The sequence below is a fragment of the Anopheles coustani genome, chromosome 2 (assembly GCF_943734705.1).
Source record: "Anopheles coustani chromosome 2, idAnoCousDA_361_x.2, whole genome shotgun sequence".
Classification (NCBI taxonomy): Eukaryota; Metazoa; Arthropoda; class Insecta; order Diptera; family Culicidae; genus Anopheles; species Anopheles coustani.
In genome coordinates, this window is record NC_071289.1 from 11999783 (window position 1) to 12018896 (window position 19114).

The 19114-nt window shown below is 45.2% G+C and overlaps 1 protein-coding gene across 1 annotated transcript in view; it reads right to left on the reverse strand.

Moving 5' to 3' along the window:
• LOC131261860 (pseudouridylate synthase RPUSD2-like) overlaps positions 1-19114 on the reverse strand; it is a 111513-nt gene continuing 92399 nt past the window's right edge. Inside the window, exons 6-12 of the mRNA XM_058263704.1 lie at positions 11834-12054; positions 10086-10276; positions 9726-9932; positions 9329-9585; positions 4500-4697; positions 3492-3647; positions 1-1838 (exon numbers count right to left, since the gene is read on the reverse strand). Of these exons, the coding sequence (XP_058119687.1) occupies positions 1764-1838; positions 3492-3647; positions 4500-4697; positions 9329-9585; positions 9726-9932; positions 10086-10276; positions 11834-12054 (1305 nt within the window). The 3' untranslated portion in view covers positions 1-1763. The remainder of the gene's footprint in view (positions 1839-3491; positions 3648-4499; positions 4698-9328; positions 9586-9725; positions 9933-10085; positions 10277-11833; positions 12055-19114) is intronic.

The following is a 19114-nucleotide window of genomic DNA, read 5'->3' on the forward strand; positions in this document are numbered from 1 at the left end:
TTCGCTCACTGCGCACGCCACCCGGAGAAACGGATTATGTCAGCGATTTGCTTATATATTTCGTTGCCACACAACAGTTTAAAGTATTGCTGCAGCGGCTTCCTAAACGTAACAAATATGAAACGATGTGTTTATCTCTGTTTGGTATTGGATTTCTTTTTATGCAGTTTCAGTTTCGACCGCCTCCCTGTGCTTGCATACACACACAAACACACACATTTAGTAAGAAAACTGTGTACGCATTACTGTATTGTCTATTTTCAACCGCAGAATCAATTAAAGTTAGATAAATTTTTCTTTATTATTTAATTTAAATGTTCGATCTCGGTCGCGCGACTCTAAGCATCTGACTGTGATGTCATTCGACCAATTAAAGGGAAGAGAAATGAATGCTACGTAAACATATAAATGCATGAACATTTAATTTGCACAAGAGGCGTCTCTCTGGTATAGAACGAAGAAACACAACGAACAATGTAGGAAGAAATGTTCAAGAGAGTGTTACAGTAACTCAAACATAATAATGTCTTGATGTCAAATCGACTACACCGAGTATGTTGAAAAGTAGTCAATAAAAGTAAGGCATGTAACGTTACATTTTCTACCGATTTACCGCTAGGAACTGCAAGCATCTGTACAGTATTTGTTATGCTTACGCATGAATGTAATCTCCTTTAATAGAAACGTATCTTTAAACTATCGATTATTACTCTGAAATGAGTTTAATATAATGTATTACTTCTTTTGCTGTCTTTTACGAACTTTGCGCATTCAGTTGAATTCATTACAGTTTTTACATTAACGAATACAGGAGCATCGAACAGTTAAGCGCGGCTGTTTTACTTGGTGCAATTATTCCCCGCTTGTAAAAACTATTGATATTACGGATGTCAGTTGAATTACGGCTTTTAGCTCAGAAGACCCCTTTGCCTCGTACCTCGCCTCAACACAAAGCTACAAGTATCTGCGAGACCAAAACCGAAAAAAAATGATGTGCACAAGTGGAAGCGCCCTTGCGTCGGCTTCTCTACACGGCATTCCTTATTTGTTTCTAGCTTATGTTTCCTCCCAAGGTGAAAGCTTAAATCCTATCGACTACGGTTTAAGAAAATAGAATTCGTCATAGAAAAAGGATTAAATTTCATACCATCACCATTTGGTACAGTTTTTTTTTCTCTTTCGAACAACTTCCCCACTGATCGGGCTGCGCGGGCAGCTTGCTTACACTATTTGAATAGCTTCCGTACTATTTGAAAGCTGATAGAGTTTGCTTATATATAAATTCCATCCTTCCTTAGACGATTCGGATCGTCTCAGCTTCCTTCTCTGCAGGCGAGAAGATCTTTTCCGTGTACATATGCACTTTTACTGCTTTTGGGTCCATGCTTTGTCTGTACTGTTACTAGCTTCTCTGCTTTGGTCATCCACCAAACCTTTCAAACACGTTTGCGCGCTTCATTTTTATCTGTTAGTTTGTTGTTCCAGTACGGAAGAATAAAGGACGATCATTGATCCTTTCCGGTGTATGTCTTTTTCGGGTGCATTTGGTGGATCCATGTTTCCGCCATCACGTACGCACACAACGTTAAATCACACGTGTTTTGGTCACTGTTACCGAAGTTTGGGTTTGGTTTGCTGGATTTACTTCCCTTTGCGGAGGTGGTTATGCGGTATAAGAAAACGTGTACGATCATGTTCTTTTGTTGTTTGTTGTTTGTTGTTATTTGCTACAGTGATTTGATAATGTTTGAGTTAAGAGAATCTTACTCAAAGTCGTTATCGTGCCAGTCGACACGAGCCCACTCGGGCAGCTCAGTTTCGTACTCCCATCCGGGGCCCTGTGGAAAGAAAAAGAAAACGTTAGTAAGTAATTTATTTTAAACAATTTTTTTAGTTCTAGTAATTTATAGTTATAGTAATTAACATTACATTGGATTTTTTTATGTTCTAAAAATGAATCAGATCGTATGGCTATTAAAACCTCCAACAAAATACATCTCCCGCGTACGTATTCCCACTTGTGAGCCATAATTATCCATAAAACAATTTCCCCGAATGGTTGTCAGGGATAAAAAAGAGCATCCCGTCGCCCATTCCCATTTACTCCCCAGCGCCCCAATTCCACCCTTCCGCTCACTGACAATTAATTTCATAACACTCTCCGAATACCGTCCTAAGTCCTCAGCGGCGACCGGTGATGAGTCGTATAACTTTGCATTGTAATCATTACGCCCGTTGTTGTGTGTACCCGTGATCACGAATAAAACGGTCCGCGGTGATGAAGGGATTTATAGAAACTCTCGCTTAATTTTATTTTTTGTTTGCCTCGCTACTTCATCATCAACATTTCCGCTAAATGTCCGCCAGAATGATGCGCAAGGTGGACGGTGTGGAAATTAAAATCGGGTCGCTTTCCGTGTCGCGGCGAGCTCGATTCAAAATGGGGGGGATGGAAAATGTGAATTAATGTCCAGCGTGTTCTTTTTCTTCGGCAGGAAGGATTTTCCACCATATGTGCTCGCGTAAACAAGACACACACGCACACATACACGGTTTGGAAAGGATAATTTCCGGTGCCGTAGCGCGGCGAGGCTTATGAATCCTGTCGCGAAAATCGCTTACCGGCATTACACCGTGAAACACCACACGGCCACACCAACCGGATCAACCTGCCATGGGGACATTTATGCTGATGTCGACATCACACACTCACACACACACACCCTGACATTTTCACGGAACTGGACACGCGGAACAGACCGTGTCACATGGGACGTGTGTGCATGGTGACCACGGTGGTGATGATAAGCGGACAGCTCAGGCGGCGTTATCCTTATTCACATTCGCGACAGGCTCGTCCGTGCATGTCAGACGTGCAGCACGCAAATGTGTCGTCTAGTGCCGGGCCGTACGGTGGCTCATTTACCGAGCGAAAAGCTTAACGCGCGGCGCTTCCCCCCCCCCCCCCCCCCGCCCTTTTCGCTGCCCACTTGCGGGCGAGTGTGAATGAAGAATTAAAATAATTATTATTAAATTTCACAGAAAGGCTGATTTTATCATTTTATTTCGCCGGCCAGTTAAGATCTCATTTGCAATGGGGGTTGCGTGGCGCGCGTGGAAAAATACTTCAGAATGGGCCAAATGTGTGCTGTATGTGAGGCTAATGCTGATTGGTTGGGCATTTTTTTAAGTCCTCTGCTAATTGCCAACGACATTAACTACGTTTGTTTTTTTATTTCTTTTATAAAACGACTTGTATGACCATCGTACGAGCATTTAAATAGACTTTCTGGAAACGTTTTATTTGTCCTTAACTTTTTGTTGGGCTTCTTAAAAATATGTTAAACATATTTAGTGCTTTAAAAAGACCTAATCGAATCGAAAAAATATTCTATCATGTTACACTTTTCTAGTAACTCCAGTAGAGAGTTTAAAACTGATCACGTCAAGAATATTTTGGATACGCGAATTCATTGCAATACTACACCTACCTTGTACTTCCAGGCGTGCAGATACATCACCAAATCCTGCGGCTTCGGGTCCCGGTAGCGTACCTTGCACTCGTAGCAGTGCTTGTCGGTTGTCATCTTATCCGGATTAAATGCCAAGTCGGGCGACTCGTGTCCAGTCTGCGTGGCGACGGTAACCTGTCGGTGGAAATGGGAATGGAAAAGTGAGTCCAAAAGCTCGAAAACGATCTTCCAAGAGATAGCTGTAACGGTTAGGGTCCACTCGTTTGGTTGTGATGCTAAATTACATAGAGCGTAAACTCTTAAAACCACACACACACAAATATTAAAAGCCAACTTGTTTGATTTGAAGCTGGAGAAGTAAACGTGTGAAACGGAACGACACACTTGTTAATGCGCGATGCTAATGCAGACCGTAATCTACGGTGAGGATTATGGGATGCTTTGCTTCGAACGGTACGAGCTTTTCCGAGCAGTCCATCGGAGTCACGGAGCGTGTTAGTAGTGGACACCATTGCAAATCCTCCGCTAGTGGGGGGAGTAGTGTTAAGGGATGCACGGATGAAGTATAAAACACACACACACAAAATCACACATGTTCACACACTACAGTCTAGGAAAGGATGCACCACAACGAGCGTTGAACGGAGGCCAACTCCGTAGTCGGGTGATTAAAATGATTCAACAGCTATCACACGGTGGATTAATGGGTGGAAAACAAACTGCACCAAGCGTTCGGGGGTGGTTAATGCGTTGTGGGTGGGAAAAGAAAAAACAGATTTTATCGCTACATCGATCCGCACACGATCGGCACTCGGTGAGGGCATGGCGGAAATGGCTTTGGGAAAAACGGGCATTGCTACAAAACAAACAAACCGGTAACAATGTACCATTACTTTCTTCGTCGCGTGCGCTCGCAGTCGGACGCGGTAGAAGCAAGTCTATGAATTAAAGACAACCCAAAAAACACTCCGGGTGCATAGCGGGAGCTTTTCTTCTCCCCCTTCCCGGCCGGGAGAGTAAACTCACATTTGCCCCGGTAGGATCGACAACGACAACACTGGCGCCTGCAGAACCGGAGGCACTTGAAGGTTGTGCTGATGCAAATTTGTTGCACTCTTGAAATGCGGCGCCTGCCTCGTCGCCCGGCGCGGCCGACACGGTCGAGGTGGTGGGGGACGCGGTGGCGGCCCGTTTCGTGCATTCCCAGGCTGATTTCGGTTTGCGCTGTGGAACACACAAATTTCATTATGAAAATCTACCGCTCGGTGCTGTTCGGGGTGCTGTTCTTCTGCCGCGGACCCACGGCAAAGGGAAGACGTTGGTGGTGGTGGTGTGGTTGAGGAATTCGAATAAATACTCCACGTGTTTGTAATGCGCGCCGTTGTGCAGAGGCGAACCGCCCCAAATGTGAAAGTATGTAAATGGAATGGTACGAAAAGACAATGTTGGCCCCGAATCACATCCTTTCACACGTCCCTTTACGGTTAACGAGGTTTTCTGGGTAATGCTGACGGTGGCGGGTGAAAAGCTCCACCGAAACGCATTTGGAATATCATTTCACGTGCAAACGAGGAAACAAACGGTGGTCAAACGATAGACCAAAAATTAGTATAAACAACCACAGTGCCGGTGGTTTTTTGGTACTTAAACAGAAACCTTTCCCCAAAACACACACACTACATTCTAAATTGGTAGCGAATGGTTCTCTCTCTCACTCTCGGTCGAAATGCAACCTGACCGCACGATTTTGTCTGGGGTCACGGTTTTCTGGCAATCGGATTGTGGTTGTTGGATGCATTTGCAGGCGACGCCCAATTGAATATTGCAAGGCCTATTCGGCTTTCCTTCGGCCGGTCGGTTTTCCCCGTAATGGGCCCGTAATAAATCCTTCAACTAGCAAAAGAGAGGGCAGGGGGGTGGGTTAGGAACGGGAATAAAGGCATGGCCGGACGGTCTCAAATGGTTGAAAATAACAGCATATGCAAAAGGATCATGAAACGCAGCGGACTCCCGGTATCTATTTATAATGAGATACTAATCAGGTTACGTTTGATAGTGAAATAATATCGCGGGGCAAATTGCCGAAAATGCAATAAAATCTCTTTAATATTAGATTTCGGCTGTAAATGGGTGGATTTCCGGAGCAGCTGCTTGCCAACGTAGGCCGGAAACGTGAGCAGGAAAGAGGCTGTAGAGTATTATCCCAGTGCAAATGGGTGCATTTCAACTCCAATATGTACTCCACTTGCTGGACGGTGTACGAAACAGGAAAGAAATCATTTTATTCCACAACAAAACGCCCTCCCTGGCACACACGCACACACACCGGCTTCTGGCTCGGGTTCGTGTGAAAGTGGCCGAATACCATTTGCCGACGGGACCAGCGCTAATGAATGGGCAATCGAATTAGTTATGCCAACGGGAATACCATTAAGCAAACAAATTATCTTCCTCGTTATGGCTCGTGGAGCTCCTGGGCAAGGGTTTTGGGAAAGGGATCAACCCGGCCAGATGCTCTGCAGCGTATGTGTACGGGGCCGTACTTATTCAAATTTCCTTTTAGCGCACACCTTAGCGTAGAGATTAATGGAAATAGGGATTAATTATGTGTTGCCCGATTTTATGGTGCCCGATAAATTACTGCAAGTTGCATTATGCAGCTTGGTGCCGCTAATGTTTCGATATCCGGATGCGAAGAGCTTGTCGTTGTCGTTGCCGAAATGTTGGACGATGAGTGGATTGAATTGAGGGCCTGGGCATTCGGCTTTCATGGCACGCGCACGGTTAATTAGTGTAAGTATGTTTGGTGAGTGGATTCTGGGATCTCAAACGATATAATGAGTTAAATGTCTGATCACAAAATCTTGTGAATCAATGATAAAGGACATATGCACTCTCAGGAAAGTTTCGAAAGTCTGAATGTTTTGGTGTCACTAAAAAGAGGTTATCATTTAACCACTTTTCCCCCAAACCGACCCAAACCAACTACGTGCTGCAAACAAATTTCTTGAAAAAGAAATTAAGAAAACATTGTGCCGTTTAGATAATTAAATGCAACACCCCAACAATAAATGTATGACAAAGCAGATCATGGAGTGTGTAATCCGCGAGATTTGCCGAAATTCATGACTCCGCAAAGCAATTGAAATAACGCCCGGTGGCAAAGACGTTTGCTTACGGCATAAATTTATGGACGTCGCTGCGCAAAGAGATAGAAAACGATGATACCAACCTACCTAACGGCAAAACCACAGGCTCATCCAGATACGAGGGAAGTCTAAATCACGACTAATTAACATCAATGATTTCACTTTTCCGCTACATTTCCATTTAGTCAAGCTGAGCAAACATCATTACGATTCGCCGACGTTAGAATGCCGGGCCAAAGATAAGGAATATACAACCATCAAAATATGGCGGCCAGTTGTTTCCCGTAACCGTCGGCGTATCTTGGTACCGGCGCTGTTGGGATGTAGTCTTCAACTGGCGCGAAGAACATGTAGCCCGGTTCGACTAAAGGGAACCGAATATTCTCAAACGTTTGTGCTTTAAGCCCATTCGTGCAAACGGGTGTGACTACAATCACGCCCGCCACCTTTCATTCCGTTTCTCGTGATTCAACTTCAAGCGACACCGTCACAGGCTGTTTCAACGAACATCTTACGCATCAAGTTATAACAACTGCAAAGGACAGGCCCGGTGGACAGGCAAGTGTCCCATAAATTTATGATAATTTCAAACACTTGGCTACGTTCTCCGGGTTGTTGGTGCCTTTAATCGGGTCCGGATGCAAATATTTGAACAACACTCCAGCAAGAGAGCATCTGTCTTCGGTTCGGACAATCGGGAGACAGCACTCGACTCGACAACAGCTGAATTGAATTGATGCGAATGTGACTTCCTTCCGACGGAGCCCTTCTGGCATGCATTATTTCTTAAGGCAAACAAGAGCACACGTGTCGGCGGTGCAGGCAAGTGCCATGGGCTACGCAAACCTCCCGGTATTTGCATTTGTGCTAATTGCATCCGATGCTTCAGGTGTTTACTCGATAAATTTATTATTAAAACAACCTGTTTGACTTCTCTCTTGGCAGGAGCAAAAGCATTCCTGTGCACTGAATTGAAACAACAAGCACAGGAAAGACACAGTACGTCAAAATAAACCATCAAAATAATGCTTCAAGGACATTAAAGTTTTTAAAACAAATCAAAGTAACAAGACATTTTATGCTATTTATTAAAATAATGTTCTCTGGTTTTCGCAATTTTGTCTGGCGTTTTCTAAGCAAAGATTAAAGATTGCTCTTGTCCGTCGTCCGAATTGCACCAACTATCCTTCCGCTTACAACCTTCTCTCGTTTGGCTTCGTTTGCGATAGAACGATAGCATTTCTCTGCAATCATAAATGGCGTTGGCATTTCTGGATCATTATCACTGAAATAGTTCCCATTTCGCCGTCCGTAACGTTCCCTAGCGACCGGCCTTTTTTTTTTTGCTTCTACCCATTCCGAGAGACTTTTCAACAGGTTGAAGATGGCGTGTCTACCCTCTTCTTATCGACCCACCCCCCGGAGGCATACGCCACTTCGTCGGAAACTATCAGCGCAACACAATGGGGAAGCGAATCGTAACGAAGGTCCACGAGGATGGTCCGCCAGAAGCATGGATGGTTGTGGTGGGTGGGATTGTTGGTATTTAATTTAATTTCCATCGTTCCGTCACATGGTGGAGAGGCAAATGTCACGGGGACGTTGTTCTGAGCAATTTCGGAAAATGGGAAAGCATTTTCCAGCAAATAAATTGGCTGCAACCAAGGTGATCTCAAGGAAACAAATAAAAAAAATGGAAAAAAATAAAACTTCAACACACCCTCCCAATAGGAGGCCGGAGAGGACGGTGGTAGGAAAACAAAATTAAAGAGCATGCGGCACTGTTAAACAAACTATCAAAGAAAATGGCACTCGAGGAAAATGCACTCCATTTCCTTGTCAAACGAGCGCTCAGAATCACGTTGTTCGTTTGTGAAAGTTTGCTTTCCTGCTTCCCCACTTTCGCCTCCACACCACCTCGCTTTCAATGTCGCCCGCATAGGACTATCAAAAGACAAGGAAACATATCTAAAAATGGGAGGTTTTTTTTTGCACTTCCGTTCCGTTCCTTCCACGTTGGATACGAACGAATCATTATCTTCGCATCGCGATAACAAGAAAACCTGCCCGTCGCTCGCACTCTTGCCAGGCAGCTGGCACCAACTGCCGGTGCGCGGTTGAACGCCACCACCACCACGAGGAGCCGGCAGGAAAAAGTTTTTAATGAACCCCGAAAACCGAATTGCTATTATTATTTAAAATTAAATGAGCAAATCTGACAAGCGCAGAGCATTGGAAAAGTTCTCAGACACGGCATGTTTTTCGCGGTTGATGTTTGTGTTTTGTGGGGGGTGGTGGCGCGGTAAGATTATCACCTTCGAACCCGCGGCGTAATGAAGTCCTCTCGCTTGCGTTGACTTTGTTTTGTCGTTCGGCTTTTGCGCCGTCGATAATGAATAAATTTTCCATTCCGGAACGGTTCACTTAACGAACCACTATGGCGAGAGTGATTTGTCGGGCGGGCAAGTAACAGAATATTCTGTTCAAGTTCACGATCGTTCGGTGGAATACGCAACATGTGCCAGCCGGACCGAGTTCAACACTTTGTACTCCGATACTTTTACAGAATGAAACCCTATCCTCCTTCCGCAACCAGGATTGAACAAATATGACGTGAAATGAAACACTCCATTGTTCTGCTGATAATTGAAACAACGAGAGGTGAAAAATGGCTTCGCCACCATATTGCGGCCATGTTTTAATTACCTTCTGCGATTGCATCCGTCCGCCCAGGATGGTGTTCGTACCGACGGCACTAACGACGGTGCCGGCCGTCCCGGTGCCAACGCTCGCGCTAATGGCGCCTCCACTGACCGCATTGAGCGCGTTAGCAGGCAACAGCATCGAGGCGCACATCGTCTCGTGGGGGCTTTCGCTGCCCAGCGAAACGGGCCGTGGGCTCTCCGAGCAGGGCGATGCCTCGCGGGACACACTCTCCGAGTCGTCGTCCGATAGGATTTGTCCTGTTAAAAAAAAAAATAATAAGTCAGGTACTGTACAATCAAGTTGGATGAGGTATCCGGTGTGATCAATCTAGCGTCCTCCGGTCTCGGATCCTACGGGCGAGACCGTCCGCCGACTAGCTCCACTTTCGCCAACTCACCTTTCACATCGTCCAGATCGTTTTTCATCGGTTTAAACATTGACAGATCCGAGTCGCCGTCGATGCCGAGCCAATTTTCTGCATTGTGAATATTGATCAGGTCCTTCACCAGCTGCTCGTCGCTTTTGCCACCGATATCGCCACCGCGGCCCTTCGCCGGGCCGAACACGTCGTGGTTGTACAGCGGATCGTTCACCACCGGATAGCCTAATGATGTTTCATCCCATGGACCGAGGGTTGTGAAAAGAAAAGGGAAAGAAAGCAGGATGAAATTGATTCAAGCCGTGCAAACATACCACCGCCACCATTTCGGGTTCGTGTGGGACACTATCCCGGTCCTTTTTTTTCGTTCCTTCTTACCGAGATACTGCAGATGCACCCGGATCTGATGCATGCGTCCGGTCAGAGGTTTGCACAGCACGACGCTGCTGCTGCCGTTGAAACCGAGCTTCTGGAATGTGGTGGTACATTCCTTTCCCTTGGGTGAAACCTTGCACACGCCAATCTTGTAGCTGACTACCTCGATGGGCTCCTTGCACTCGATGATGCCACTGTGTGGAAGGAGAAAAAAAAAGAGCAAACATGTGAAAAGGAGCGCGTGGAAATGCGATACCGGATGGCAGGAAAGTCAAACTGAAACTAAATCAATTCCATCCATCCATCCATCCGTCCATGGTCGGTCGCATTGGTTCCCCGGAAAGCCTTCACACGAAAGTTACATCGCTCAGGCAAACGCAGCAGGGAGCAGCCTCTGCTTGCAAGCCTTCCTATACCCGTTCCGGTCCGTCGTTTCGGTAGTTCCGATCAGCTGATGTCATAGCCACGCACAGGGAAGGCACACTTTTTCTCTCCCTCTCTCACCCTTTTTTCCTTTGTCGCTCAATTTCGTTTCAATAAATTCCTCCTCCCTCCCATCGCCGGGAGGAAACGCATCACTAGCACACGCCTCACGGGGGAGCCTAACATGACACAATTTCCCATACCCATCCCGACGGCGGACGACGGAGTCATGTGCTAAGAATAGCCTGCCTTTTCCACCATCACCACAAATGGCACCGACGGCGACTCACCAGGCCAGCATCCATTAACGTGTGTCTTTCGATCGGCCTCGGAGACGCGTTGCCTAGTCAATGGCGGTTCTCTCCAAGGACTTCCGGCGACGCGCGAGCATTCGGCGTAACAGCTAACTCCCACCACCGGCTCGGTTCGGTAGACTCACATAATTGGAATCCTTATAAGCTGACAAACTTCCGATGGGATCACGGCGGGCGATTGCGCTTGCGGTGCCGTTCCGGATTTTTTGCGTGGGCCCCGCCGTCGTTCGGGCCGCACGTTAATGTACACCGACGTCGTTCGTAGCCAGTGTTTCGAGGGGGGTGGCATATTGGAATCGGGTGTCTCATTAAGTTGCACTGGATTTTTCGGGCGGAAGTGAACAAGACAGTAACGCAATTTTCTTTCCACCGGTCCATTGCCTCGGTTTTGCCCCGGGAAACACATGTGCTTGCGTGCGTGTGTGAGATGCGTATGGGATTGGGGTTTCAATTAAAGGCAACAGGAATTGGATTTTTATCGGGTTAATTAAATTTCCGAAACGAACCTCTGCACAGCGTGAGGCGGAGTTTTGAAATGTGTTCATTTGTTTCCTAGCAAACAAGCCACCGGTTTCGAATTTTGGGGAAGAGTTGGAATTTAATTAAAAATGTTAAGCGCAACAGATCTTTTAACATCCGTCAAGCCGATTCTTATATAATTTTCCTGTGGAAATTCCCCGACGGAGGAGAGGATTACTTGCGACATTTCTTGCTGATCAGCATTCAATCTGATTTTAAATCACTACGAATACGGATAAAAACCACACAGCCTTCGGGGTGGAAACTAAATCACAACCGGCTAATCCTTTTCCACATGTAATCACTCACAGACGCAGGCACGGTACGAGTCCGCATTTCACTCGCTCTCAGCGCGGGTTGCTTATCCGATTAGCAGCAGCTCCGATTGATTAAACGAGCGACTCGCTGACGGATGGACGGGAACCGGATGAAAATGGCACTGTACGCGAGGCAATCAATTTGCATTCTACCTCCTCCTCCGGAGACGGTACTTACTCGGGAAACTCGCCTTCCACCCGGCAGATGTACTCCTTCTGCACCTGCCGGTTCCGGATCTGGTGCTCCATCTGGCGGGCCTTCTTCGGGCTGCGGCCGAACAGCAGCAGGCCGGACGTAAGCCGATCCAACCGGTGGATGGTACGAAGATTTTTCAGATTATACTCCTTCGCCAGGATGAACACCACCGTGTTGTGGCGGTAACGGCCGCAGGGATGAACCTTTTTTGGGTGTGCACGGGTTTGTGTGTGTGTGTGTGTAGTTGAAGGAAGTAGTAGGTAAGGAACACAGGTTAGTTGAGTGAAAAAATGCATTTGAATGTTGGTTGGTTTTACGAGACACGGGAAGATTTGGGTTTGTCATACACAATTGTTGACAAAAAAAAAAGGATGAATGGAATTGAAAAAAAGAAAATTGAAACAAAGACTTTATTAATACGGATGTAAGGTTATTTAGAGAAAAAAATTACTACACATTAAATTTGGTTCAAAAATACGTACACCTACATGAATGAAGTTTAAAAACGTCAGTAGAAACATTAATAAATTCTAGTAGTTTTAGAAAAAAAGATTAAATTTATGTTACTGTAAGCGGAGGATATAAGTATAAAGTAACAGGGCAAGTGTAATATTATGTTTAAATAAATCCACACAGCAAACTATCATTAGTACTAATTATTAAAAACAAGCAGCGATTGAAAGAAAAGAAAAATTGATATGTTTGATTTGGTTATTCTCTCACAAATGCTATACCATAAAGATACGACTGTGGATCTGATTGTGATACAACGGTCCTGCTTTGTTAGGAACGAGTGCAAATGAGTTTTCTGCTTTCGTACGGTAAAAATCGGTATGCTTCTGCTCGTTTCCCAAACATATACGGTTTTAGAAGCACCCGTTTGGTCTACACTGCACTTTTTGACAATGGCAAGGTGTCTGAAACGTAGCCCGTTTCCCAGTTGGCACGGTACTCGGTAATCAGGTCAATATATCTCGTGACTTTAGCCACGATCGTTTCGGCGCGAGGTCACAAGGATCGTTCGTTGCGTTGCATATGTATAATGGAAAACACCTGACGCCGCCGGGAAAGTGATGGGAATAGCGGTGGGTCGTAATATTTGTACCACACGAAATGGCAATGCAAGGTGTGCGCTCGCGTCGTTTGCCAGTGACCTGTGCGCCACACTCCCCCTCCACCACCCCATAATGCTTCCATCCCTGACGATGCTAATGGTGTGAAAATTCCTTCGAGTAATCATCGACCCCGTCTGGATGGTTCATTTGCAACGCGACTGTGGAAAGCTAACTGCATATGGAGGATATTATTATGGCATTGCCGTTATCCTCCGCCCAAGCTCGGCAAGCTGTCCACATGTGCGGGCAAGGGGTGTTGTTGATGCGGACCTCGATTGCACCATTCGTGTGTGGGCAACGTTCGCACGCTACGCCCTTAGCATTCTCTGTCTGCCGTCGACTGAAGCTTCATTACTGACGAAGGGTCTGTTGTTTGGGCGAAATGGCGTCGATCTGGAGGTTCTTCCAATGCACGAGGATTGAAGGGATTTTTTGTTTTGTTTGCTGAACACAACCAAGTCGGATGGAGTTGAGGCTAAATTATGATGGAGTTGTGACATGCAACCAAATTTACTGGCACCACCAGGCGTCTCCACCAGGCGTCTCCACCAGGCGTCTCCACCTCCAGGCGGCGAGAACAAAGAAGACAGGAAACCCACAAATAAAACCGATCCAGCGGAACTGCAAGCCACACGTGGAAGAGATAGGTGTAGTTGGATCGGTGAGTATCTGCATCGTAATTGAACGGGTGAGTGAAAACTTAATGAGAAATTCGTTAGCTGCAGGAATGTGATTTAGAAAAACCAATCACTTCAAAATGGCAGGCTGACGGAATTTACGTTTTTAACAACCTTACACTACAACATGATGTCATGTTGCGCGTGAAGCCTAAGACATGTGACAGGGTTATTTGTTTACCCTTGAAGTGTTGCTAAATTACTATTTCCTATTTCGAATGCCCTTCATCAACTTCAAAGTGTCTACGATAAGAGATTCAAAAAAGACATTTGAAGAATTCTGATTGGAAAACGTAACTAATCGTCCGATTCATATGGAATTGATCGAGGATGGATTCTACAGATTAAAAAAATCTGTATAAAAATACTTTCTATATGCTACTGAAAGTATAAAAAATACTTTCTATATGTTAAAGAAACCAAGTTTTGAGAAAGCATAAACGAAACACAAATAAACATAAAAAAGTTAGATTAAAAGAGACGAAGAGTATAGCAAATGTGAATGATAACGATGTGTTCTTTATGTATCCAGTACTTAACCAAAATTAACTTACAACGTAGGATTTTCTGCCAAAACCACACAAATGGTTTATTGCTCACAATAATTCAAATAAACTTCTTAAAGCATATTCAGGGTAAAATAAAAAAAAAACAACATTGTCCATCATCGAATTTTAATGCTTTTCATAAAAGTGTGGAAAATTAACTTTGCAGATAGATGACCCTAGAAGGCAACCACGGAGCGCTACATTAGACTGGTGCCTAAGAAAAATACCATCTCCCGTTTGGTCGCACGACATTAAACTTATTAACAATTTTCTTTCGCTAGCTTCGTATGGCTGTTTTTCTTTTGATGTTGTGCTTTCCTTCGCCAGACACTGCTGCTCATTGCTCGGAGGGCAAAGTTTTCATGGCACTGGAGAAGTTTTCATGGGTAGAGAGCTGTTATTTTTCGGGTCTGTGTGATTTTATGAGGACTTGGGCAGTCTGAAGCGTGGCAAAAATAAGAAACAATCCCAAGTCTTCTTCAAGTTGGTAGGGGCACTTTCTTTAAAATACTGTCTTTGAGAATGTGCCAGACGCTACTATCTTAGGGAGAACGTTGTAAATGCAATAGAAAAGCGTGTTACGAAAGAGGACTCTAGCACCGTCGCAATTTCGTTTCGAAATTGGAAACAATTTAACTAATTTATGTGTCTTCAGTGATCAAATTGCATTGAATACTTGTAATGAGAAAAATGTTTGAATCATTTGCAATTGTACTTAAAGATACCAGAAATTGCCAAGACTTATCCATACAATTACAAATGGACTAAACGATCACTTTTAGGAAAAAATATACTGTAGTGTGTTTATTGTATATCTTTTGCAAACAGGCTACCAAATCCATTTGAATAACAAATGATTGTTGGTCATTATCAATTAATCACAACGCCGGATGTGGGTGTGTGTATGTGTATGTCAACTTTAAACCGATCTGGCTCCACGGCGAAGCCTTTTGACGATTAACGAGCGCAGATAAAAGCGTACCTTGAACGCTTAGCCCATGTAATAGTCACTTGGGAATGTAATCCTATTAGCACCCCTTTTTCTCAGGTCTAAAGTCAAACCAACAAATCAGGCTCGAAATTCGGCAGAATTGTTGCGCCCGCCCGGTGGTCTCCATAAATTGACCGAAATTTATTGCCATCCCTACTGTAGTGCCACCGTTACCTAACCACACAACGGTTCTGGCAGTTACAGACGCCAAAAAATCACCACCGCTCCCGACGAGACGGATGCTGCAGTGTTCGTGCGGAAAGCTCATTGGGCTCGATCTGAATTTCGGGGGCCCATCGGGAAATCGTGCCGTCGGAGAAATGGGAGGGTACTATGTATTGTGTCCCAAGGCGGGAGGTACCGAACGGTATGTGTGCCCGCCCACCGTGGGGTTGAATTTATTTTGCTTCAAAAGCATCGTAATGAATCCTAAACTTCTGCTTATCGGCTCCGGGGAGGGACTAAGGGATAATCTTCTTCAAGCGAAACGAACGCAAAAAAACCGAACGGGTTTCAAGTTTATTTTTATGATCCTACTGGGGACTCGGTCAACGGGAGACAGGGACCGGCGTCGATGTTAAAGGCAGCCGCCCGAAATGGGTACTGAGCCTAATGGATAAAGGTTCCGTTATTATTGCTGCGTGCCGATGATAAAGATCTGTAAGTTAATTAGTGGCCGAGAAAAGTTGGCGTCAAAAGGATAGGGCACATGATAAAACATGGAAGGATTACGCTTATCTAGTTGATTAATGGCAAATCGTAGAATTCTGCTGACTACCCCAGACACCAGATTATCCAATAAATGTTAATAATGAAGGGGTCTGGACAAACCCCGTACTTTAAGTTGAGCTAGTATTGGAAGGTATGAGTATATCTTAAAAGGAATGCTTTAAGATTTCTCTAGCAATTGAGGTTATCATGAGGTAACGACGCGATCTGTCAGCTCTCTGAAAGCAGCTCGTCAAACTTCCATTCGAAATTTGTTTGACTATCAAAAAACTGAATGTTGAAAAATATGATAGCTATCAAAGGTATGAATCTTATTTGTGCATTATTTTCATATTCAAAATTAAGAATGAACGATCGTTAAAAAATCATGAAACTTCGGAGTTTACAGGTATTCAGTTTAAATCGTTCCTTAAATAAATTCTTTTTTTTTGTTCTACGGTTTCCCAAGCTAATATTCTTAAATTTACGAACACATTTCGATCATCGCACGGTGACGACCAAGTCCTTGTTGCCGATAAGCCGACGAAATTGTTGGTAACAACTTCCAATTTATTTTCCCTTATATGAACAAAACTAACGACCGAACGACCCTCCTGTGCGGCACCCGGCACAAGTTTGACCATTCCGGCCATGGCACTAGATGATCATTCCGATGAAGACGCTTACGACGGACAGCTGTAATGTGTCCACCGGGCGAAGGGACAATGTGAAGTTTGTTATGTGCTAAGTTCACATAAAAAATGGCTACGAAACTGTTCCACTTCGGACGGGTCTTGGCCTGGGCGCGACCATATAAGTTCCGTGGGCGGAGGAAATATACAGAAAAATAATCATTAAAGAAAATCTTCGAATCGGAAGCAACGTCACACTAGCGTGGGAAACACTTTTTTTGTGTGGCCTGAATTGACGGAAGCAAGGCCCTTTTCGAGACGTTCTGCTTGCGCACAAAACGGAAGATGACAACGATCTTCACGGAAAGACGTACACGGCCTGGAGTGTGACGGCTTCGGTATCAAGTTTTCCGACAGAGAAGGAGGGAGTAGGAAAAAAGTCCTTCAATCTGAAAAAGATACTTCCTTCCTTTGCCCCTTTTCCACCTTGGACACCCGCAGTCAATCGTTGTTGTGGAGCTACTGAAAGGACTAACTTTCAACCATCCGGTGGGCCTACGGGTTCCGCCACCGAATCGGGTCGCCAGCGCCACCGTACGTTGCTACAAATCCCCGCCGTTGCCGGCCGTAAGTGGGAACCCTTCGCCTTCGAAAGGACTGACTTCTAAACTCTCCACCACAACCAACCCAAGCGGGGCAGTGCGGAAGTGGCAGCCGGAAGAGTGAAATCGAAAACGAATAAAGATGAAAATTTATCTAAGAAATGGGCTCCAACAAAGCTTCAAATGTTCACCGAGGGAATACTTGGGGCGAACGGGAGCTTGCCGGAGTGGCGGGAACTACCCGTGCGCCGTGCGCTACACACTGTGAAAACAATTTTCGTTCCGCAACTCGGTAAAAAGAGTTTGCGAGACGGCGGTGGCCGACGACGAGGGGTGGAAAGTCGTAAAGTTGATAACGTCGATAATGTTGCGTTACGTATTTGGAGCACGGTGTGATGCAGTGTGGTTGTGGCGGATGCTTTCCGAGAAATCGTACCGTGCATTGAAAGTGATACGCTCGTTATTTTCGCGTTAATCGTTGTCCAGGGAGCCGGCAAGCTGGTAATGCTGTGATTTTGTTAAGGTTTATGTCACCATAATGTATGCGTCTGCTGTAAAATAATTTTTGCTTTAGAAAAATGCGCAGCCATAATGGCTACTCTCATGTTAATCCTCTGAAAAATAACAGACATTGATTTAATATTTCAACATCTTGGAAAACTAATAGACATTTCAAAACAACGCTATCAATTTGAAAAAATATCATACCAATGACAGTCAACCTTTTTAGTAAAAGAAGTTGTTTCTTAAAGCGTATCTTTGGGGTATTGAAATGTTCGAAACGGTCGAAAAAAAGCATTAAACAATATATTTGTTAGTGCAAATATCAATGTTAGTCGTAACATCCTAGAGAGCACAAAATTAGTCACAAAGTGCCTTGAGCTGTATCTTTCGCTGGTCCGTCTCGGTCCGACCTTTCACGGGAAGGAAGAAAAAAAAACATAACAAATACGGCCAATTCCATTGGATTTTCACGGTTGTGTTTGTTTGTACTTGCTGCAGAAACGCCTTCTAGCATTTGCCCCCTTGTTTGAGGTGTTCGGGGTGAGAATACCAACATCGTACTGTTGTTTGAGAGATTTTTCACAATCCTCACACCAAAAGAGGGAACGGCGGTGGAAAACTAACAGTGAGCACACAATGGGGGGTGGGTGGGTGGTGGACAAATAACAAGACAGCCGGAGGGATGACACAACACACACGGGGGCGGTGGTGCGGGAGTAGAGGTCGCTAGAAACTCCCTGTTCTGCGGGTCAGTGTGGGTGGGCAGGCTACTTTACTCACCGGCAGCGAACACGGTTTGTCCAGCACTACGAGATCATTATCGACATAGATTATTTTTATTGAATGATCTAAAACGGGCGTCTCGTGTCTGTTGCGGCCGGCACGAGCGTGCGAGTGTCCCAAACATGGTCACAAACCCAGAAAAAAAAGAAGAAAAACAACGCAGAGGCGTCAACGTGACGAGTGGTGTGAGTGGCGATTTTTTTTTTCCCGGATTGTTTCCGAACAACCGTGTGGTATTTTTTGTTTTGTTCCATTTCCATTTCGTTTCGTTTGGTTTTGTTTAGCGCGCAGAACCGGCGTTTAGTTTGTTGGGGGTTTGGTTTTTTTTGTTTTGGCGATTCGGGCGATCGCGCAAGGGATGTGACAGCAGGTGTTGCGGCAGCACGGGGTGAGGGCAGCGATTCATTACAACATGAACGATGACAACGATGGGCGCGACGGTGGCATTTTGGGGGAAGGGGGCGGTCATAACCCAGCGAGTCACAGAATCCGATCCGGCGTGTCCAGGGCGTAGCCACCGTCGAGAACACGCACGCACACATACACACCACCACAGGACAGAGCGATATTTCAGTGGTATTAATAATTTTTCATCATTATCGATTGTACCACTTTCGTGGCGTGTTATTATCATTAATATTTTATGCTACACGGGGGGAGGAGGTTGGGGTGAGCTTTGTGGTGTCAAGTTTTACGCGCACAC